General features: G+C 43.1%; 4 protein-coding genes across 4 annotated transcripts in view; 2 read left to right on the top strand and 2 right to left on the bottom strand.

Annotated features, from left to right (window-relative positions):
• The first annotated feature begins 1,270 nt into the window (after positions 1-1,270).
• Positions 1,271-2,980, top strand: LOC108155660. Its single transcript, XM_017286622.2, has 4 exons — positions 1,271-1,291; positions 1,924-2,160; positions 2,218-2,524; positions 2,595-2,980. Exons 2-4 carry the CDS (start codon positions 1,944-1,946, stop codon positions 2,866-2,868), a joined length of 798 nt encoding a protein of 265 aa, XP_017142111.1. The 5' UTR covers positions 1,271-1,291; positions 1,924-1,943; the 3' UTR covers positions 2,869-2,980.
• Positions 2,981-4,724: 1,744 nt separating this feature from the next.
• Positions 4,725-7,084, top strand: LOC108156409. Its single transcript, XM_017287854.2, has 4 exons — positions 4,725-4,859; positions 6,068-6,310; positions 6,373-6,673; positions 6,736-7,084. Exons 2-4 carry the CDS (start codon positions 6,088-6,090, stop codon positions 7,007-7,009), a joined length of 798 nt encoding a protein of 265 aa, XP_017143343.1. The 5' UTR covers positions 4,725-4,859; positions 6,068-6,087; the 3' UTR covers positions 7,010-7,084.
• Positions 7,010-11,887, bottom strand: LOC108156408 (DNA polymerase alpha catalytic subunit). The gene is made up of 6 exons (XM_017287853.2): positions 11,777-11,887; positions 11,527-11,721; positions 10,477-11,471; positions 7,872-10,420; positions 7,331-7,809; positions 7,010-7,269 (listed from the first exon to the last, which is right to left on the bottom strand). The coding sequence occupies exons 1-6, from the start codon at positions 11,790-11,792 to the stop codon at positions 7,076-7,078; spliced, it is 4,428 nt and encodes a 1,475-aa protein (XP_017143342.1). The 5' UTR covers positions 11,793-11,887; the 3' UTR covers positions 7,010-7,075.
• Positions 11,888-13,455: 1,568 nt separating this feature from the next.
• Positions 13,456-23,035, bottom strand: part of LOC108157428 — a 62,000-nt gene continuing 52,420 nt past the window's right edge. Inside the window, exons 2-3 of the mRNA XM_017289477.2 lie at positions 13,822-14,281; positions 13,456-13,744 (exon numbers count right to left, since the gene is read on the bottom strand). Coding sequence (XP_017144966.1) covers positions 13,906-14,281 — 376 coding nt within the window. The 3' untranslated portion in view covers positions 13,456-13,744; positions 13,822-13,905. The remainder of the gene's footprint in view (positions 13,745-13,821; positions 14,282-23,035) is intronic.

The raw sequence follows: 23,035 nt of genomic DNA on the forward strand, positions 1-23,035 counted from the left end.
ACAAAAATACAAATCCAATTTGCGTTAAAATATAGGCATTTTAAAAAGACATTTATCAGAAATTCGCATCAATATAGTTCCCCAATTTTCGCTGAAGTCTGAGCTTGAATTGATCCCGCGAAAGACACTTTTATTTTTTTCCCGGGCGATTTCTTTGGTTTCTTGCAAAAAACCATAACACGAATAGTTGACCAAAATCGGCCTTAGCACCACTTATAGGGCTAATCAAGATATACTGAAAAATTTTAAAATAATTTTGAAAATCCGCTCTTATTTTATTTACGACCGTCCCGTTAGTCATCTGGGAAATGCCCACATACATTTTGGGAGATTGATATTAATAGATACAACAATTAAAATACAAATAGCCAGGCTCCGTTTTTCACATTCACAAAAGTTTTCCGATTTACTTTTGAATACACATAAATTGGGGCTCCCGTTTTCACATTCCGCAAGATTTATTCGTTATCAAAACGAAAACATTTTCGTTGACGAAATTAAAAGTAAACGGCTTTTTATCCAACGAAACGAACCTTCATTGCAAACGGAATAAAAATAGATAACTTATTGATGTATTAACATAAACTTGACACCTATATCAGGGTAATATACTTTTTGCTTTCTTTATAAATAATTTTATTTTAACCCAACCATGAATTTGGCTCGGAAACAAATTTGTGCAACAACAGTTTTCGTTTTGGTGCAAACAGCAAAAAACTGTGAAAACTGGAGAACCTTAAAACAAAAACGAAACGTTTTGACTGAAAACGTAATCCGCAAAAGTAAATGAAAAACGGAGCCCTTCTGAATAACTATGTTTCCCTAATTAACTTAGTTCGAAATCTCTTACTTGCCTGAAGCCCTGGCTGGAATTGGTGTAAGCTTCGGCCTTGCCCTTCCTTCATTAAATTGCAAGAGGCTGTAACCTTGCAGATCCATTTGGCAAAAACACCATAATCTTATCTTTCATTGTCTCTCTTCTCATTAGCATCACACTTAATGGGTCTGTCAATGAATACTCTTCCCACTAAAAAATGCCAATGCACGCTCCAAAAATTTAAATTATTCAATAGCATGTGCTCGAGTGCTTTCTGTCGGTACAGTACATTAATTGATACTTCAAACAGCCATAGCCTGACATTTGGGATGGTCTAATTAAATTCAGTTAATAGAGGGAGAACAAGGGACTTTAATGCATGGACTGTTAGGTAAGAGGGGTTTGGAGTATGTAGAGCTTGAATAGGGAGAACAGGGAGAAAAAGTGTTTATAATGGATTCGTCTTCCATGCCTGTAGGTGTTATCCAGACTCGTATTCCATTAAAGATCAAACTGATTAAATCTAAACGATACAAAAGCTAGTGCTGGGCTTGTAGCTCAGTTCGCGAAGGCTATTCGAATGATTCACACGTCGCGAATTCGGCTCAAATAACTGTACAAATAAACAAAACATTATTTGAATATTCGTGCGCCTTTTGCATACTAAAGGAGTTGGTTCTGTGCTCGACCCAGAATTTCATTTCATATTTGGTGTAATGCTCCCCAAAAAATTTTGTAGAAAGTAAAAACAATGACGCTAGTAGAAAATAAATAAAACAAAATATTATTAAATTTAAATATTATTCGATCAAATAGTGCACAAAATTTACAATGTTTTTTTTATATCAAAAAAATTTAAAACCTATATTTAATTGAGCTGAACTTTGTAAGCTAAAAAAAAACAGTTCCATTACGTTAGATACTGACCAACAAAAATTAAATACTTCAACAAACATCAAGAAAATTCCCATCAAAAAGAAAACCAAAATTTGAACGAAAAATTACATCTTTGACATTGAACACAATAACAGTAACAATAAACAAAGTACAACTACCTGTAATAACTTTAAGAGATTTAACATTGGGTTTGTTTTTCCCATTAACAGCAGGCACTCAAACTGTAGTCATGTCGCAACGCTGGTCCTCAAACTGTAACAGCTGTGCGAGCCGCCTTTTGACGGTGATTTTTGTGGTCCATCTGCTAAGTGCGGTGCATGCCGTCAACCAAATCGATGTGGAATCAGATCTACGACGTTTGCTGGGAAGCTGCGATATGAAGAGCAGAGACTTCAACGATTGCATGCAGCAGGCTTTAAACGATATGCGTTTGTACTTCAAAACAGGTGAGGATTGAGCAAGAGAGTTGATGTAACACCGTAACCCGCCTGTGTTACTTTCAGGCATACCCATCTATCACATAAAGCCCTTTGAACCCCAGCATTCTGACTATGTGGAACTGCGGCGAGGAGTCGCCGGCATCGCACATGGCCTCGGCAGCTTTGACCTCATTTTGCGTAATGTTTCCGAGTACGGTTGGTCGAAATCTAAGGTGACCAAGTTCGAAGCGAAATTCGAAGATCAGAGCATTGTCTTTTCGCAATATTTCAGTGACATAAGCTTGGAGGGTCTGTACGAGTTCAACGCCTCGGTGGTGGGCACAGAGATCAAGCGACGCGGTTCCTGGAATCTCACTCTCAGTGATTACAGGTGAGGCTTGGATAAGGATTAGGTATTCCCCAAAATTTAAAGTTGTAATCCTTTTGATTGCATTTCCCAGTCAAACCACCACTATCGTACGCGCTGGCGGGCCTGGTTCTCTTCTGAAGGTCCTTGTGGAAATCGATCGCATTGGAGGCCTGAAAATTCACGCTACGAATCTCGTTGGGCCGTCTGTAAACTGGATGGCCGACACCATCTTTAACAGCATGTGGCAGGTGGGTCTGCACTTTGTCAAGTCCATGATCAATGAGCTGATGAGCACGGCCTTCACGGAGATCTTCAACGAATCCTTTCGTTTCTTTCCCCTCGAGAAGTTCTTCAGTGCAACCTGATCTAGTTTTAAAAATATCTACTCGTAATACTTAATGAAAAGCACTAGAGCAAGGCTAGTTAAATAAATCTTTAAACATCTGGCCAACTGCTGTGTCTTAGGGGCAAACATGATGATGATGCCAGTGTCCATTGGAGTTATATATTTTTGTGTGAGACTCGTAGCTTAAGTTTCTATTGAGGCTGCTGCTTGTTGAGGTCAAAAAGGAATCACAGATAGGAAAGCTGATACATAGATCGCTCTCCCTGAAAAATTCCATATGGTGGAGAAATTACGAAAATATCATTCCATTTCATTGACTGCGCGGCTTAACCTTTTTTCGGTATACAAATATAATAGTTCAATCTTCAAAAGTATAGGGTTTGTTTTTTACAAATACTAATAAATAAATCTCTCTTCGAAACAAAAATGTATGTGCTTCTGCTCCAATTAGTACATTTCCTTCAGCCCAGCCCTGCTGAATGCTGGAATTGTTGTAAATTCGGGATTGGCCCTTCATTAAAATGCAATCAGCCAAGAAGCTGTAACCTTGCAGATCCATTTGGCAAAAAGCGCTCATCATAAATGGATCTTTCACTCATTGGAGTCAGATTTTGTGAGTCTCTTTATTGATACACTTCCAGGCAGCAAACTCCAAAGCACGCTCACAAATTAAGTCATGAAATTTAAATTATTCAATAGCTTGAACTTGAGTGCTGGCTGTGGGTACATGATTTGCTTTGAATATACCTTAAATAACCATTGCCGGACATTTGGGCTTGCCTAATTAAATTCAGCTCACTTTTTGGCTGATTGTGTGGGGTTTGTAGAAATCTGGCTGGGTGTATATACGGGGTCTGTTAAGAGCTAAGATGATTTAGCCATGTCTTATAGGTATTTATGTCCCTGCCTTTTGCTTGTCTTTCAATCTCCTGCGTGTCTACCTCTGTTCTCACATAGTACGATGCTCAACCCAATTTCAATTTGGTAAAAAAAAATAGCCCTTAGGCTTTTTACATTTTTAAACCAATTTAATTTACCATTTGCGACTCTTATTACCGAACCGACCGCGACATGCAGGAAAGATAGATTTTAGACTAATATTCGATGAAAATTGGAGCAAAACTTACTAAAAGAACTAAGCATGCATTCCAAATACAAAATACATTTCTAATTACGTGAAAGGTATGTTGTAATTCGTAATTTAAGAAGAGAAATGGAATTAGTAGTAGATATAATATGGTAAATGGATCTATAATCCGAGCATAAGACCCTAATCGGTTCATGTAAGGAATAATGCGATCTACAACGATATCGTGAAGATATATGAGAATAGGGTGACATTTCTATCTTAACAAATATTCGATTTAGAGTTAGCAAAGTTTAGATACTGATACTTCGATGAAATGAACTGAAACGTTTCTTTTATACAGTAAGAAACTCACACAAAGAGTAAGATATATATGTATAAGATATATAAGATATATGTATACTATCCAACCGATATAGCAGCATTCCTAAGGATTGAATGCTTATCCAAATGCTTATCAATTTGTGGCCTCCATTTCTTCTATTTATTTTCCCCCTTTGTGTCCGCTGTATTCTGGGGTATCTTCTAGTCGAACCCCTCTATCCCCTTCATTCCTAATTGTTTCTAAATATATTTTTGAATATTTTTGGCCAATGATTTACGACAGTTTTGGTTTTCTTCCACGCCATTTTTTCTTGTGGGTGGGGTAAAGACAATAATAAGGAAACGCATTTTCAAAGTAAAAAAATCAAGTTGACAAAGCTCAAGTTTGCTCTCGTCTTTCAAACATTTTTCCTGTCTGTGATTTCTCTGTCTGGTTTTTTTGCTGTAAGCTTTCTGGGGGGCTTTGACTGGAGCCGTAGCCGTAGCTGGAGCTGGAGCTACAGCTGGGCCTCGGTTTCAATTTCGGGTTCGGTTTGGAGCTTCAGTTGGCCACGGTACCTTGCATGATTCAGACGTCTCGGAATTCGGTTCACTTAACTGTAAATATCTACATACTTACGATTTTTGGAAAATTCGTGCGCTGTCTGCATACGAAAGGAGTTGGTTCTGGGCTCGACCCAGAATTCTCGTAGCAGTTTAAAAGTTCCAAAAAATATAATAGAGAGTGTAAAGTTTACTTATCCGAATATTGACTCAAAAATAGTAATAAATTGCTTAACCAACTTGTTTGTTGCATGGCTGACCGTTGGTCAAGTGCTATTGCAATTGCAGCCGCTAAACACTGAACAGTTGCCAAATGTTATCATACATTGCTTGTGCTGCTGCTGCCACTGCCACTTTCGTGTTGCATGAGTGAATGTCTGGGCCTAAACTGGGAGTAGAAAAAGACACCCCAAAAACCGCCAGTTTTGTGTCTCGTTGAAGTCTTTGGTTTACAATTGTTTGCTTATTAGGTTTTTTCTGTTGTCAGTTGCCGCGATGCGACAAGCAATAATCTGGCCGTTTAAAATTAAAGAGGTCAAGTGCAGGCCGCACACAAAAAAAAACATTACAAAACCCTGAAAAAAATAAGAAACGCTGAAAACTATTGAAGCAGATATGGGCCTGCACGTGGGAAGTATTAGAGATGCTGCAAACTACGGGTTTTTGTATAGTTAGAGTAATTGTTCCTTGATGAATGGACAAAATGTATATAAATCCAAGCAATAATTAACTATAGAAAAATGATATTAAGAGCAAAATTTCTAAAATCAGTAGGTCATCTTTGCTTATCAATATATCATTGATACATATTTAATCAAATATGTCTCTAAAATTAATAAAGTTTGCTATCGATTAGATAAAGCTACAACCAAAAGATGGACTCTCCACAAATTTCTTAAATCTTAACAGAACTAAACTACAGGTTTACGGACTTCAGGCAATGCAATAAAAACTATTCACTTTTCTCAAAAAAATTGTAGGCAAAGTCTTCTGCTGATAAGAGGCAATAAAAATGTACCAATTCTCCAAGTACATTCCTAACTGTTGCTCAACACACTCAATCTAAAACTGTGGAGTTTTCTCATATAAAAAAAATCCCACTAAACTGTAAATACCAAAATCAAGGGCACTTTGGACAAAAATCTTCACAAAACAAACGACAAATTAAACATCTCCGACATTGAAGACAACATCAATAGCAGTAACAAATTACTACTAATAACAATAAGAGATTTAACATTGGGTTTGTTTTTCCCATTAACAGCAGGCACTCAAACTGTAGTCATGTCGCAACACTGGTCATCAAACTGTAACAGCTGTGCGAGCCGACTTTTGGCGGTGATTTTTGTGGTTCAGCTGGTGAATGTTGTGCTGGTGCATGCCTCGAACCAAATTGACGTGGAATCAGATCTGCGGCACTTGCTGGGACGCTGCCACAGCCAGAGTGAGGAGTACAATCATTGCATGAAGCAGGTTTTTAACGATCTGCGGGCGTACTTCACAACAGGTGAGAGCGATAGCGGCAGCACAGTTGAGCAAGCATTGAGTAATCCACCTGTGTGATTTCAGGCATACGCGATTATCACATAAAACCCTTTGATCCCCATCATTCTGACTATGTGGAGCTACGGCGAGGCGACGGGGCCCATGGCATCGGAAGCTTTCGCCTCGTTTTGCGCAATGTTTCCGAGTACGGCTGGTCCAAGTCCGAGGTGACCAAGTTCCATGCGGATGCCGAAGATCAGCGCATTGTCTATGCGCAATATTTCCCCGACAAAAGCCTGGAGGGTCAGTACGAGTTCTCCGGCAAGGTTCTGGGCACAGAGATCAAGCGTCGCGGTCCCTGGAATCTCACTCTCTATGATTACAGGTGAGCATCCGATCGACCATTCCCTAACTTTACAAATTCATATCGTCCATTTTATTTTCCAGTCAGACCACCAGCGTACTACGCGTGGGCGGACCAGGCTCTCTTCTCAAAGTCCATGTGGAAGTCGATCGCATTGGCGGCATGGAACTGCACATTGGGGACCTTCTTAAGCACCCTCTCAACTCTCTGGCCGATGGGGTCATCAACAGCATGTGGCAGCTGGGGCTGCCTTTTGTCAAGCCCATGATCAATGAGCTGGTGAGCACTGCCTTCACGGACATCTTTAACGAATCCTTTCGTTACTTTCCCCTCGAGAGTTTCCTGAGTGCAACCTGATCTAGTTTTATAAATACTCGTAATATTTAATGGAAATCCTTAGAGCAAGGCTAGTTAATTAAATGTTTAAACATCTGCCAAAGTGCTGGCGATCAGTTCGTTGTGGGGTCGCGGCCGTGGCGGTTGAAGGGACATCAGAGTCAGAGTTCGACCAAAGAGCTTCCTGAGCGAGATGACCACATACGACGAGCTCTGCAAGTGCTGATCCACAGTCTCGTAGAGCATTTGATAGCCCTGCTCCAGCTCTGGCGTCATGGTAGCTAAAAAAACAAAGGATTCTAGCATATGATTTGAGTTTTTGGATAGAGGACGACAGCTTACGTTTCTGTTGAAGCTGCTGCTTGTTGAGGTCAAAGAGGAACCGCAGATAGCAAAGCTGATTGTACAGATCCCGCTCCGTGTACTGCCTCAACAAGCTGCCGCTCTTGCACTTGTAGCATAGCGGTCGTCGCATGTCCTTCTTCAGAGTGTGGGTGCGCGTGTTGTAGTTGCAGTCTGGATGGTCGCAGACCATCCAATTCTTATAGAATCTCTGCACATATCGCCTGATGGCCAGCTGCAATTGGTTCCGTATGCTCACGAGGTACTGCAACGGGGCAGTCTGGCATTCGGCCTTTGAGCATTGCTGCAGTACGGGCACATGCGAATGATTGACTCCGGGTCGGTAGGCGCTGGCCATCAGTTGCTCGGTCTTGCAGGTCACACAATTGAAGCGGAAGGGCTCACACAGCCGATACAGCTGGAGGGTGGTCTTCAGCAGGGATTCGCCCTCCGCCTGTTCGTTGATCTCCCGCTGGGCCCTGCAAAGAATCACACACTTAGAAATCGATTTATTTCGAGGAATTTTCTGGGACCGACTTACCGCTGAGCATTCTGTCGGAACTTAGTGGGATCCATGCCCAGGCATTCGGCAATCCGGCTGGCATCGGTGCCTTCCAGCACCTCCACCATGCGCGTCACCACCGGATGGATCTGATGGCCCAAATAGTAGTCGGTGTCCAGCTTCAGAGTCTCGCTGCCCTTGAGCTCATCCAGATGATAGGCCCGCTGCATGGCCGCATTTGTGGTGCCATCCACACAGATCACATAGTCCACCATGTCGCCCTTCTTGTAGCGACGATTCCGTTCGCGATTCATGCGCAAAGCTACCTGGACATGTGGCAGAGAGCCGCTGTTCGCGTACTCCTGGGGAGCCCGCGTCAGTTGTTTGGTAATCACAAAGAGTGGCAGTGGGACAGCCGACTGTGCTATCTGATCCTTGATCCGCTCCAGCTGGGCATGGACAGCATCCAGCTTCTCCTCCAGCTGCTTCTCGGCCAGGACCTCGTCGAGCACGGCCTTGCCCACCATGACGGCCAGCTGGGACCAATCGCGACGCACAATATCGAGACCCTTGTGCTCCTGTTCACGCTTTAGGACACCCTTCGAGGTCTTGCTCACCTTGACGGCGGCGTATTTCTTCTTTTTGAGCAGCAGGAGACAAGAGAAGACACCGTCAATGTCCAGCTCCAGCTGTTTGTACAACTTGTTCACACTCTGCTTGATGCTGTGCCCGATCTTGTACACCTGATCGTAGTCCGTAATGTTTGTGTTGATCATCAGCGAATCCGTGTCGCCATAGACCACATCATAGTTCAGCTTCTGCACCAGCTGCTGGGTGTTCGTGAGGATCTCCCTGCCCTTGTGCGTTACCAGGGCGGCCAGATGTTGGGCAAAGAAACGCGAATGGGCAAAGCCCAGGCACCCGTACATGGAATTGGCCGTCAGCTTGAGGGCCATCTGTCGAATGTGGTACTGCATCTGCAGCTCCGGCGAGAGATCCGGTGCAGCCATCAGTTTCTTGACCTCTCGGCGCGATTCCACCAAACGTTTTAGCTGCAGCGGCAAGATGCCAGCCTCTGTCTTTGTGTCGGGCAGCGTGGGCAGCTCATCGGCGTCCACCGGTTGCTGGACGGTGGTGAAACAAATGTTGTACTCCTGGATGATGCTGGGATACAGCGAATTGAAGTCCATCAGGAGGACAAACTTCTCGTACAGCCCACGCATGGGTTCCAGCACCAAACCGCCGGCATACGCGGCCTTCTTGCGCACCGGGAGCGCTGTAGCATCCCCGCCAAAGGTGCCATCGGGATCGGCGGCGCCCCGTCCACGCTGCGGCTTCTTGTCGGGCACAATGTAGTTCTTCTCGTGAAAGGCGTGGAGCAGAAGAAACTCGTTCCGCTCGGAGCGACCGCCCTGCAGAGTGCGCGTCATGGTGTTGCCGCAGATATTGGTGATCTGCAGAGCCAGCGGCATGATATTCAGCTCGCACATGAGCCGCAGCATATAAGAGGTGTCCTGCATGGTCAGGGAGATGAGCTTCGTGATGTTCTCTCCCTTTTCGTACATCTCCAGCAGGTCGTCGGCATTCACTTCCATGCGCTCCGACTCCTGCAGCTTCAGAACCTGCAGGCAGAGCGACTGCAAATCATAGGACCTGGCACGGATGCACTCCTCCGCCGAACGCTTCACATCGCATACCATCCGCCCCACAAAGTGATCGAGCAGACGCTTGCCAAATGATTGGGTGAGCCTCAAGCGACCCATACGCGACCACTGGGGTATCTTCAGGGCCACAATCTGATCGGTTATCACATTCAACTGGCAATCCATGGCATCGAATGTCACCACGAGATCGGCATCAATCTGCTGATATTGGGCCAGGAACCAGCTAAGTAGGGACCGCTCAGTATCGTGTTTCTGGATCTTTGTGGACTTGTATTTGGCCAGCTCCAGGTTCAAATCGAAGGGCCAATTAATCACCGCCGGTCGCGTTAGGGCGCACATGTGTCGGTTGAAGGCGGGCTGTGGCGCTGGCCTATCGATATGGAATCGATTGTGGGTCAGCATGGAGATCATGCAGATCTCGTTCTTCATTGTCTTGGGATTCATCGCTGTGCGCACGTTCAGTGCCAGCAGCGTAAGTGGCGGTGGTGCAGCCGGTTTGCCCTTATCCTGGACCAGTTCCACATTCTTTGGCTCCGACACAGTCACCTCCATTTTGCACCAACTCATGGGCGCTGGTGGGATCTTAAAGCCGCTGATCTGCAGCCAGCCGGGTCCCTTGATCTTGCGCTCTAGCAGAAATCGCTCCAAGGCATTTGTGCCAGCACCAAATATGTGCGCTATGGAATCGTATTTCTGGTTGGCCACATTCGGCGCCGGCTTCTTGCCATCGTAGTGCACCTCCAGGTAGTCGCAGGTCTGTGGGACATCGATCCCAATGGCATGATTGGCGAAGTTCTTGCTCACCTTGCGCGATCGGAAGGTATCCAGCTTCAGATTGTTGGCTACGTGGCTGTCAAACTCCTTGTAAATGTCGGCCACGGTTACCTTTTGCTTTGTTGGCTCTTTGGTGATAGGATCCAGGAGCTGGAGGGTATTCGGTTAATGCAATATCTCTTAGGGGTGTGCAATGCAAGACTTACGTGTTGCCTGGGCAGCAGATACAGCACTCGATTGATGTTTTGTACCCGCACACAGACAGACTTGCCATCCGCCGTGCGACCAAAGAGGAAGACCTCGCCGGGCAATTTCTGTGGATCCTCCCAGGCCTCCCAGTACCAGAAACGCAGCTGTTCATCCGAAGAAATGGACGTCTCCTGCTCTCCGGCCAAAGCCGACTTTTCAAAGTCGTCGTCCATTTGGCAGATCGACTCCCAGTTGCTTAGAAGTTTGCTTATATCTTCGGGCTCCTCTGGGGGCGAGCTGGAGGCGGTCTCTGGCTTGGTTTGGACGGGCGTCGGAATCACCTCTTTGGGTTTCTCCACTTCGAACTGATTCTCGTCGTCGTCCAGGCAACTGAAATCCATGTCGTTGTCCGGAAAAGGGTCCTCGGTGGCTTCTTCGGGCTGGGTCGCGGTCGTATTTTTCTTGGCAGACGGGGGTTCCTTCTTTACTTGCACAGCAGACGACTGCGGCGTCTCCGACGCTACCTTCTTGCTGGGTGCCGCTTTGGGCTTTAGGATGCGCTCCAACATTTCATGGTCGCTGCTGGCCTCGGCCTTCTTTCGTTCCTGCTCCTGGATCTTGATATTGTTGAGGAAGCTGTTCATGTAATCCTTGGCCGCGGCGGCCTCCGATTTGCGTGTGGCCAACACTATTTTGGCCGGAGCAATCACCTTCTCCTCTTTTTTGGGGGACACTCCCGGCTCCTCCTTCATTTCGCCGAGGATATCGGCTAGGATATCATCATCTTTTACACTGTTCTTCACGTCCATCTTCTTGGGAACAGCATTGCTGAAGAGATTCTTGATGGAGGCCTTGCCCTTGACTGGCTTTTCACTCTCCCGAGGCCTCTTCTTGTTGTTGGCCAGATTCTTCTTCTTGTTCTTAGTGTCCTTCTTTTTGTCTTCGCCCTCATCGGAGTACTCGTCTTCATCCTCGAAAAAGTCGCGACCATCTTCCGCATAGCCAGTGCCATCTGCAAGAGGAACTCATTTAAACCCATGTGTAACCAGGAAATCGCTGGCGTTTACCCTCTTCTATCCAGTCATCGCCGTACTTCTCCTGCGCCCTCTTGGCGTACTCTCGCTCATCCACAACCTCGTAGACATTGTCCACATCCTCCTCCACTTGGCATTTGTTTTTGGTTCCCTTCAATTGTCGCAGTTTCTCCAAAGCAGCAAAGCGACCATTTTTGTCAATTCGCTGTCGCTTGACGCGTGGACCAGCTGCATTGAAAATTGTACGTTAATACATGATTCCGGAGTGAACACAGCTACTTACAGGGTGAATCGGACATTTCGGCAGGTTTATGTTGGTAAATTCCGTATTGTTTATGCTGAAAATTCGTGGGCTGGTGGAATTTGGCGGGAAAGACTGCATCAAATTAGTGTGACCAGTGGATTTATCCGGCCCTCAGAAATTCCGTCTTATTTTAAAAAGATACCGTAAATATACTGACGAATTCAAGTTCTATTATACATATTCCTCGTTTTTGATATGCCGTCGAATATTACTAGGTAGATAGATATCTCAGCCCTGCCCACCCAATTTTATCCAATTAATGAACATATTTTCTACTTGACTGGTTTATTTAAAATACTTGCTTTTATTGGATTTTGCCTAAAAAAAGGTTTTAGCAAAAAAGGTTAAACACAAAAAAGGTCTGCATTTATAAGAGCGTGGGAGCTGCAGAAACATGGTTTGCAATGCCTTTTTGACTATTTTCATTGGCCGAAAGCAAAAATCGTGTCTTTTCCGTTTCAAAACCGTTTCAGTTACAATAAACGGTTCCGTTAATGTGCGATATATTTAAACCAGTGGATAACAGCACCCAACCACATGGAAAAATAAGTTTATATGGATAGATTATATGTGTCACTACCAATTTTAAGGGAAGGGACCAAGTTAAGCACCTCAACATACATACGGACGGCTCCAAGATGGACGGAATAAATATACCTTTTAAAATTAAGTTGAAACAATTATATTGTTGCGCTTAACAGCTCTTAAAGCGTAAAGTCAGCCGCTAAATTTGAAATAACTGCTAATACAAAGCGTGCTGTTAGGCGCACATGTTAATCGTACAGCTGGAGCTGTTAGGTGCAAAGCGAGCGGCTAAGATTTTCAAACATCGTGTAAGCATCGTGCAGCTTATTTTCTTCACACACCTAGACTATGGTAGCATACTTGTACAAAACGATGCCTTTGGTTATTAAAACGGTCAGAAATTGTATTCTTTCACAATCTGGCACTGCTTATACTGATATAGAGGTATTAATAAGGATGTTAACGGACATTTTGGCCTTTTAAATTTAACAGCCATTTCAAATTTGAAATGGTGTGTTCCTTTTGAACCTCGTAGGCTCTCTTCTGGAATAAAACCTCCATTCAAAAACACAACATTTAGCCTGTTTTTATTTATATTTTATTCATGATGCATAATATTAAGCTTAAATCATAATATTTAATATATTAAATACAAAAGACAGCATTTTGCGCTTACAAAATTTGTGTTCCTTTTTTCATTATATTCCCTAAGTACAATAATCGATGCAAAATCATGGTTTATATATATACACACATACACAAAACAGACTTACATATTATACATCCATACATACATACATATGTATAATTATGACTATATTTGCTGTTTAAATCGGTTTTAAGCAAAAAATTCATACATATTTACAGTTGAATAGAAAATATTTAGAATTTCTGCATTCATAGTCTTTAGATTTTACATTTTTCAATTGGTTTTTCTTGGTGTGTGGTCGTGTGTGAGGAAAGTGACTTGAAGATGAGAAAATACTGATTTATGGGGGAGAGAAAATGAATTGGTGAGGGTAAAGTAACAATGAGGGAAGGTTCTTTAAAAGTCAGTCTACCAAAATGGAAAGTTCGTGGATTTATGAAATCTAGATGATACTCGTAGATAGATGATAGCGACAGAGAGTGTGTTTTTTTTTTTTTTAGGGATAACTGAGGTATGGTATTATTCCAGCTATGGGGCATACATATATTGGTATATAACTCCTTTCTATATAGTCATTTTTATCAAGCCAAAGTCATGGCACAACATTTTCTTTCTTATGTTTTGAAGATTTTCAGGATTTGTATTCCTCCAAATTCCAAAATCCAGTTTCCGCTTCCCTCCTCCAGTTTCCATAGTTTTGGCTAAACATTTAACAACAGCAACAATTATTAAAACAACAACAACAAATAACGGTTAACAAGTGCAAGACGGAACTGGAATGAAAAAGCATACAAGAGAGGTTGATTAAAATTGGAATTTCCCATATAGAAACGCATGATTTTATTCTTACCTTGCTCTGTGCCTGCACAGATGTCACGCTAGACCCACAGTGTCCCCTGACCCGTGTCCCGGGCCTCTGCCTCCGGCTCCGCTCTCATACCACCTGCACTGTGGCAAAGGCACTGAAGGTGACCTTCTTAGGGAACTCCGGACCCGGGGAGCCGCGTGTCTTGATCACCGGCTTCAGGGGCTGACGCGGCTTCAGGGAGAGCAGACCCGCGGAGGCGGCCAGCTCCCTGAGGCGCTGGGAGAAGCCCGTGCCGGAGCTGCCAGACGTTGTCATGGTTGTTGTCCCGCCATTGCCGTGATGCTCCAGTCCGGCACAGTCCAGGACATCGAGTCCGTTGTTGGATCGATACACCTGGGCCGTGGCTGTGGGATAGACAGCCAGATTGGTGCCGCCGCCGCCCGTCGATGACGTGACGGATGATGATGCCGTTGCCGTGGCCGCCGCTGCCGGTGTTATGTACCTGCAAGGAGAGAAGAGGTACCGGGATTAGTCAGCCTGCTAATTGATTTATTTTGTATTTGACCAGAGAAACCAGAGGAACAGATAGGCGCACGTGGCAGGTGTGAAGAGATCAGAGCTACAAGGGGAGTGTCATGTCCCAGCAAATCGCACACAACTGCGAACTCTTTGGAGGATGAAGCTCTGCCTTTGGACAGCAGACCGGACCATTTGCCTGGCAACAAGATCAGCCGCCGGCTGTGCAAAAAAAAAACCGTGCTCCCATCAATTGTTCAACATATTTAATCATAATCCATCAAAATATTCATATTTGTGTTGTCTGTTGTCCGTGGTCCGTTGTTTGCTGCTCTTGCTCTTGCTGCAACACCGAAGACGCTAATCAATTTGTTTATGAACTCGGCTTTGGGCTACTTTGAGTACATAGTTATATATATATTTTTAAGGCTCTTATTTTGTTTGAGCTAGTATTGTGCAAAAATATATATGCAAATGAGTTCACAAAACAGCAGCCGCAGCAGCAGCAGCTTTTTTGGAGTAATTGTTGGGTAAATAAAGTGTGATGAAAAGCGAAGGCATGATGAGGCATCAATACACTATGGTTTGATCTTTCAAGAGGCATATCCCCTGAAAGAATAGGGGAAACTTCCACTTGGCAACTTGGCGTCTCGAGATTCAATTGGAATAACCCATGAAGTAGGCTTTGTAGGGCTCTCTTTATTTGGGTTTATGTTTGGGCTTAATATTTGCATAGTTTTGTAACATATATATGGGTTATTTCTTTGAATTAGAGAGTAGTTTTATTTATGTGAAGCTTGTAATGAAAGCTGTGCAAATGAATTGCCAGGAGGGAATTTAAGAACCCTCCAATGTCATATCCATATTTAAGAATAAACGTACGTAATCACTGAGATACTCTTTCTGCGGTTAAGGTATTTCTAAAATATAAGCATTTAATTGCCAATCACCTGATCTTTGCGGCTTAATGACTCTTGTTTTTATTTTTGTGTTTGTTTTGTTGGTATTTGCCATTCGGCCTTATTATGGCAATTATTTTGGCAATATAATTGGATCGTTTGATGCCAATCTGCAGCGTGCTTTGCCCTTAAACTGCATCTGGAGTGCACTCCAAACGCTGCTAGAATCTGCATTAGTGTACGGATTGCCTCGTGCCAGAACTTCCTCAGCAATCGACTGTCTCTTTGGTGGAGAACAGAAATCAATTGAAAAAACTGGCTGAACTTCAGTTGTGCTTTGTTCACCAGGTCGGTCTTTGATTGCGATATGGATCCGCTCTGAAAGATCTTAGTGGGTCACAGTCACAGTCACAGTCAGTGCCGCAGTTGGAGTTTGAGTTAAGAAAATCTTAATTACATTCATTAAATTGGTTTAGCCGACGCTCAATGGAGTTTATTGGCTTCAATGCTCGCATTTTCATGCCCTTTACACCGTGTGAATTATCTTTGGGTTTGAGCTGCGTTTTACTGCGAGTATTTTGTCTATTGTTGGCTGTCGGAGAGCTGCGCTTTATGTATATATAATTAAGGTTTTATCAGTTGGGAGTTGCATACAAAAGGCATTTTTGGTTGGATCTTTTTTTTCAATCTCCATCTTCATCTGCGTTTCGTTTTGTTTTGTTTGCTTTTGTTTTGGCATTGAACTTTGCTTTGACTTTGAGGCTTTTGAGGCAGCATTCAAGAAATCATAATTAATTATAATATTAAAAACATCTTCATATTGTCTGGCCCATCGTCATATGAGTGTGTGAGAAAATCATTTGCAATTTTTCACACAATTTACACTTTTTGAAGGGGGAGTTCCTTTTTTTAAATTTGTAGCAATGTCAAGGGAAAGTGCCATAAAAGGCTGTAAATTGTTGCAATGGGAAGGGTTTTTTCCCATGCATTTCTATTATTTTCAACTGAAGAATTTCCATTTAAAGGTTTGGAATATTTTTTTAAGATTTAATTGGGTTTTACAGGGGCATCTGCATAGACCTTAAGATATGTAAGGGATTCACTTTTGTGTCGAATTGAAGATGAGCTTCAAGGCCACAAAACAACACAAAGAATATTTATCATCGAACAATACGATTTTTCATTAAAAGGTTTTAGAAATAATTGTAATGAGATGCTGTAGGGCTCTTCTCTACCCAAAAGATGTCTTTCGAGACGGCTTTTTGTGGTATTATTCCCTTGAAGGTCTTAGGTTTTATTCTTGGCCAGATTCCCATGCATCTGCCCCATCTTAAATCCAATTAAAACGCATCGAAATTGGCTTAAAGAGTTGCTAATTTCGACCCAATTCTCATCGCTAGTCGGGCGAGTGGGGGACAGGGGAAGAGCAGGCCGACTGAAAGGGGGGGCGAGGGTGGGAGAAGGGAGGCAGTTAACCGGTTGAGTTAATAAATCATAGTTAACTTCGGATTGCCCAAGATGTTTGATTGTTTGCTTCCCCCTTTTATTTTTAATAGTATATCATTTTCAATTCAAGTTCAGGCAGCGCATAAATTTCAAAATCGATAGGCGGCTAGAGGGTTAGGAGGTTGAATGATTTTCGGGCAGATCAAACCGAATGAAACTGATATGAGATTGGCAGTTAATTTGGGCTTGATGTGGCAATCAGAGCCGTTCGTGTGGCATCCGCACATACAATGTTCGAGTGTGTTTCAATTTCGATGTCACGAAGTTGTCGGAGATTTGACAAATTGCCAAACAAGTCTCGGCCCCTGCCTGGCAGCCTCTTAAATCTTTATTGGCCAACAACGCGGCGACATTAGGCAAATGTCTGGCTTTATAATTTGTCAAATGCACTCGACATAAATCCATCAAAGCGGAATCGATGTAGGAGCAAAAACAGCTAGCAGCAGGCAGCAGGCAGAGATTGCATAATAAATTCAAATAAAAAGCATAACAATAAAGAAAAGGAATAAAAGAGGGGATGGCCAGGCAGGTGCGATGCGAAAAGAAGCACAAGATAGATAAAGAGAAGACGGAGAAGGCATGCAAGGAGAGGGAATGGAGAAGAGACAGCTGCTGCCTGGCTTCTAACATAATTACATATTTTTACTGTTGCAGTTGCGTCTTCTGCAAGCCCCTGCAACGAGCCTCTGTCCCCCTCCTCGTGTGTGGCATGTTAAGCAGCTGCCAGCCCCAGAAAGTGGCAAAAGAAAAGATATTATAAGGAAAGAAAATCAAAAAAAAAAAACAAAGAAAACAAAAGAAGCGCCGCACATGCGCAGTTTCACATCCGCATATGCACTCACACACACACACACACACACGCACGCCTCTCCCCCCGCTTCTGCATTCCCCCCTCGCACTCGGTGGCAGCATGCCGCTTAACAATTGCTTCATTTTGAGGCAAATGAAAAGCAATTTTGATGCCACAATTATCCAGCCAAAGCCAAAGCCAAAGACGAAGCGAGTCAAGCCAAATGGCAGTGCGAGTTCGTTGCTTGAGTCTTTTGTTTAGCATACGACAAAATATTGTAGACTGGAGACTGCATGAAAGATCTGGCGACAAGTGTTCCAAGGAAGTCGGGGCATGAGGGCAACAGGTGTTGCCTGGATTAGAGGCAGAGCGAGTGTGCAGTTGGCCGGAAATTAATTGCTGTGGCAGCACAGGGACAGCTTTATTCTGATTTATAATACGGCGAGTAGTAAAAACTGTTTGCTTTGGTGCCTTGCTCAACAATAAATTAAACGTAAAGCAAACAACTTCAGGAAACATTGGTAGCGTATTTTTAAAATATAATCCAAAAATATAATGACTGAAAACTCATGTGGCTTACTCGAACCATCTATCTATCCAAATAGATATTTCTATGGATTCCTGTGCTAAATGCTCATCAGATTTTATGTAAAGTTATTCACCGTCAAATCGCACCGTTTAATGGTATGTGCTTTAAATATAAAAGTCATTCCGTAATAAGTGAGTAACAGTTTCTAAAACAGTCCGCAGCTCCATCTGGACAGTACTCTCTAGAGAGTATTCTCTCGCTTCTCGACTCGCTCACACCCCATAAATTAGAATCTTTTTCTCCTCCTTTTTTCGTTTTGATTTTACGTATTTTGTGGTATAATTTATTTGGCATACTTTAAGCAAGTTGCTATTAGCATCGGATCGACTGCTGACTGGTTCCAGCACGGCCCATTGTCTGTTGTTTGCCGCTTTCCTGCCTCGCACACGAGTAATATCGAAATAAAAATATATATCGCCTCATTTGGCTGGTTCAACTCTTGACATTTGGCCAAACACGTTTTGATTGGGCTTCGATAGTATCTCGAAATAATATTCTAATATTTTGTGCATGGGCGTTCTCCCTTTTGGCCGAGGCGGCGCTTTGCGGTGCCATCAAATGTCAAGGTTGCAGTGGGGCAGAAAGGCGCTTCATGGTGTGTTTCCATTTGCCATTTTGCAACAAAGTAAAGTAAGAATTTCTAATTGGAACTGGAAACTGAAAAGGAATAGGTGAGAGGAGGGGGGAGGGAAGCATTAAATCCAAATGGTTGCCTGATTGTTTGGCCAGTCAACGCCCCAAAGAGCCTTCCACTGCCCCAACCATACAGAGTAACATACATGATGAGAGAAGATATTGAGTACTGGGTAAACGAGAGAGCAGCAAGCCTTATGGAGCATAAAAAGAATGACCAAACCTCCTTGAGCCTGATGTAGAAAGGATACCGATTGGCTTACTGAAAGGACATTGTAGACATAGAGATCATATTAGGAACCTGTTGATTCTGCGACTTGGAAGAGGAATATATTCCTGTACAACAAAAGATTTCACCTTCTACCCTCCACTAAGGAAAACCCTTAAATCAGCAAACCTGCTGCTCCTTCGTTTAGCCAGTACTTAAGGGAGCGCCTTAGCAAGAGGTAAATCAAATCTTTCCCCATGTCCAAAGCTCTTTCATTGAGGTGTCGAGGAGAGCAGGTGGCGGCGGAGAGAGGCCTTGTCTATTGTGCTTTCTGTTCTGCTCGCCCATCCGCCTGTCTCCTTCTGACCATTGAAATTGTTTATTGAAATCGACGATGAATGATTGAAAGTAACTATTAGTTTCCAGCCTCTTTTGTTGTTGTTGTTGCTATTTTTTTCTGTCGGAAGCAATTTACAAATTGTTTTGCCAGACAACATTTTCTGCTTTATTTTGTTCACCTTCTCTCTGTCTGCTTCTACTGCTTCTCGTGCTTCCCCTTTGAGGCGCTTTCTGCTAGAAATTTCTTTGAGATTTTTATTTACTATTATTTAGCATTTACAGTGCAGGTAAAACTGCAATGCTTGATGGTTTCTACAGTGAGTGCGAAACTGGGGATTATTTGTTGTGAAAAGGACTTCGGCTAGGACTAGACTGTTGAACCAAGGGAGATTTATAACCCCTCAGGCGGTGTCCAGCCAAGAGAGCTGTCTGGGCACGAGAGAGTCTTTCACCAGACCGCTGTCTTTGTAACTATTTTATCCACCTAGTGTGTGCTCTACAGCGTTATTAAAACTGTTGCTCAAATTCAATAAAATCCGAGCAGCTGGACTCCGCTGCAACAACATACAAAGAAAAGCCATCGAAGATACATATATGTAGGTACATATGTATCTAAGCAACAACTAGTAGTAGTGTAACAATTTAATAACGATGTATAACAACAATAAAGAGCAAGTGAGAAGCAGAGAAAGCGCAGAAAGTGGCGCCGCCATCTGCGGGCTCCATCTAAATAAATTATAAATTGTTCAAGGCGTTGCCCGAGTGATAAGAGGAGAGTGATTAACACTAGGAAATTAACGAAATGCTCCATAGTTAATAAGAGCACGTTGATGGGGAGGGTGGGGGGTGGAGGGTGGAGGGGTGTAGGCCTTGGAGCGTGGGCAGCACTTAATCTCTTTTCACACTCCAATTGTAGAAATCCGTGCGTCTTCCGCGACAGAAGAACATCTTCCTCGCAGTCTATGCACACTCTCTATAAAGAGTTGATCGAACCTTGAAAATTGTTAAACAATTGCCTCTGCGAATCAAAGAGAAGTCTTGCCGAGCGAAACAACAAAAAAACAACAAAAATGGACACCTTAAGGTTATCATTAAAGAACAACAGGTACAACAAAAGCCAGTGGAGTGGCCAGAAAGAGCAAACAACAACAAAAAGAAGGCAGAAAGTGTAGAAATAAACAAAAACTACGGAGAGAAGCCGCTACACTGAAAGAATTCAATGTCATTCAAAATCCAAAAAACAATTTTCTATATAAATTAAAATTTACTTAAACAGATTTATAATTTTAAAAATATTATTCTAAAAAAATTGTACAAATATTTGTATACATTCTTGTTTCTTTCAGTGTAAGCAAAAAGTAGAAGCATCAAAGCGCAATAAAAGAGAATACAAAAGGCGCGCAAAAATTCAAAGAGCCAAACACAGAGTGAGAGGGGGAGAGGGAGAGGAACAGTTATTTTGTAGCTATTGCTATTGCAGCTAAGGGCAAACCCGAGCCCCAGCCCCATCCCCAGCCCCAGCCCCCAGCTCCAGTCCCAGCTCCATCCCAGTCTGTAGTCTGTCAGGCAGAAGCGCCTCTGACGAAGCCAAAGCCGAATGGCTCTTTTATGAAGTAATTAAAGCGCATGAATTGGCCAATTGTCCAAAAGTCTGTGGGCCTGGAGACGAGGCAGAAGCCAGGGCTGTGGCTGTGGCTGGGTCCGAGTACGGATCTTTTGAGGCCCCTCTTACAGCAAGTTGATGTGAATTAATTACTGACCCCAAAGCGTTGGCAATTTTCCAGGTGCTAGAGATGCCGTTAAAAGGCTTCAGTCGGAGTCAGAGGAGGGAGAGCCGCAGTCCGAGCCCCAGCACAGAGCTACTGTTCAGCGCCTGGAGATGCATAGATAAGGAACCCAAAAGATGGAGCAGAGCAGGATTTTTAGTTGCCACAAAAAGTTGATTACCAAAGTAACAAAAACCGAAGAACAACGAAGGCATTTATGAACGGTTCTTTTGGGGGCATAGATTAACCCATATTAGAGATAAGTGTGGATTGCTGCAGCCCGATTTTTAATGGAGATCATTGGATAGCCAGAGGAGAGCAATCCATAGAAGACTGAATACTGAAGACTATACTCTTCCCGGGGTATTCGACTCAAGAATTTGGCCGTGCAAACTCTTAAGATACTTTTACTGCTCGTATTTCTCTATAATTTAAACAAACATTGATATTTAGGTGAACAATTCCAAGATTCAACTAATTATAATTGCTTCTAGAGTGATCTTTATGGAATTGAGCTCTTCCTGAACCCCCTGACAATGAGAAGTGCTTTATTAATTTTACATCTTGAATAACTTCATCAATGACCTCTATTACGGTTAATCCTTAATTAAATATCTCAAGATTCCCACACGTTCAAATGGTTTTCGAAACGATGATAACTCAAAATGGCACCAAATTCGTGTCAAGGCCTGCCTGAGAGTCCATTTGATTGCCAGAGCAGCTTCAAAGCCGCCTTTCCTGTGGCAGTGATTAATCCAAGCTCTGCAGTTAAAAATACTTTTCTTTTTTTCCGTGCGGCGAACTGAGCGACAACTGCTATCAGAAAAGCCCGCAAAGAGTGCATCCATCGGCCCAACAACTTCCGCAACTGGTTAACACCTTTCAAAAAGCAGCACACAGCTGACCAGCGATCGATCGAAAGACGTTCGAGCCCCAAACAACATTGAGATGCAGTTCAGTTGCTCGGACCATTCTCGGGTGTTTCCAGTTTTGTACGCGGGCACTGTACTGGATATCTGTGTCTGTATCTGTATCTGTACAGTGGCATCTTGAGTGCCTCGAACGTAAGCGGAAGAAGTAAAAGTTGTTAAGCATTTTGCTCATAATTATAAATATAAAGCAACTGAAATACAGAAATCAAGAAAATATGTAATAAAATGTCGACGGCAGTGAAATCGAAAGTACAGAGCGCATCAAATCAATCACTCAATCATATTTCCAACATAAGTGAGTGAGTGAGTGAGTGAGAGGGTAACAGAGACATAGAGCTATAAAGAGAGCCAGCTATAATGATTTTATGGTCAAGCGGAAGCCAGTCAGTCCATAAGGAAGCTCCACTCGCCGTCCAATGTCTAATGAAAATTCACGATGGAAAAAACAAATTCAAAAGTCAATAAAACTCAATTAACATTTATGCCCGATGACAATTTTTGTGATTTGTTTATGAGCGAGATGGACAGTGGTGTTGTTCCTCTCTCTTTGCAGAAATGTGTCCCCATCTCGGGCCTTGCCATTTTGTCTGGCTCTATAGGTGGGTATAGGTGGGTGTGTGGTTTATGAGTCGTTTGGCATTTCATAAGCAATTATCAAGTGTTTTAATGTCGGCTATATTGCATGCGGCAATGTGAAAGGTGTCGTCCTCGAGGCCCAAGGTTCTCCATACCCGAGTTATGCGCCATAAATGTAATTCCAAACATTTTGCCTGCTGGGATAATGCCTGCTTTATGCAAAGCCATGAAAGATGACACTTTACCCAACGAGATTCTCTGACCAAGTTATTAATTATATATGCAAAATCTATGGGTTGTTCTTGAATGGTAAACAGAGCTCAATTGATTGACAAGTGCCTGCTGTGCAAATGGCGCTAACTAGTATAGGATGTACCTCGATCCGACTTAAATGTGAGTAGATGTTTCAGCGGAATGAAAAAGGCCACATTTCTGTGACCAAACCTAGTCAATCTTGTATTATTTTACTATTAGTTTTAGTATTTTTAGCCTATCAAAAAGT

Source organism: Drosophila miranda, chromosome 2, assembly GCF_003369915.1.
Source record: "Drosophila miranda strain MSH22 chromosome 2, D.miranda_PacBio2.1, whole genome shotgun sequence".
NCBI classification, from domain to species: Eukaryota; Metazoa; Arthropoda; class Insecta; order Diptera; family Drosophilidae; genus Drosophila; species Drosophila miranda.

What these genes read in the sequence shown, in the direction of transcription:
- LOC108155660 (XM_017286622.2), top strand. Translation starts at nt 1,944, where the DNA reads ATGTCGCAACGCTGGTCCTCAAACTGTAACAGCTGTGCGAGCCGCCTT. An exon ending in GCGTTTGTACTTCAAAACAG is followed by an intron (nt 2,161 to 2,217) that starts GTGAGGATTGAG and finishes TGTTACTTTCAG; the next exon opens with GCATACCCATCTATCACATA. An exon ending in CTCACTCTCAGTGATTACAG is followed by an intron (nt 2,525 to 2,594) that starts GTGAGGCTTGGA and finishes TGCATTTCCCAG; the next exon opens with TCAAACCACCACTATCGTAC.
- LOC108156409 (XM_017287854.2), top strand. Translation starts at nt 6,088, where the DNA reads ATGTCGCAACACTGGTCATCAAACTGTAACAGCTGTGCGAGCCGACTT. An exon ending in GCGGGCGTACTTCACAACAG is followed by an intron (nt 6,311 to 6,372) that starts GTGAGAGCGATA and finishes GTGTGATTTCAG; the next exon opens with GCATACGCGATTATCACATA. An exon ending in CTCACTCTCTATGATTACAG is followed by an intron (nt 6,674 to 6,735) that starts GTGAGCATCCGA and finishes TTTATTTTCCAG; the next exon opens with TCAGACCACCAGCGTACTAC.
- LOC108156408 (XM_017287853.2), bottom strand. An exon ending in TTCCGACAGAATGCTCAGCG is followed by an intron (nt 7,810 to 7,871) that starts GTAAGTCGGTCC and finishes GATTCTTTGCAG; the next exon opens with GGCCCAGCGGGAGATCAACG. An exon ending in GCAGCAGCTTCAACAGAAAC is followed by an intron (nt 7,270 to 7,330) that starts GTAAGCTGTCGT and finishes TTGTTTTTTTAG; the next exon opens with CTACCATGACGCCAGAGCTG.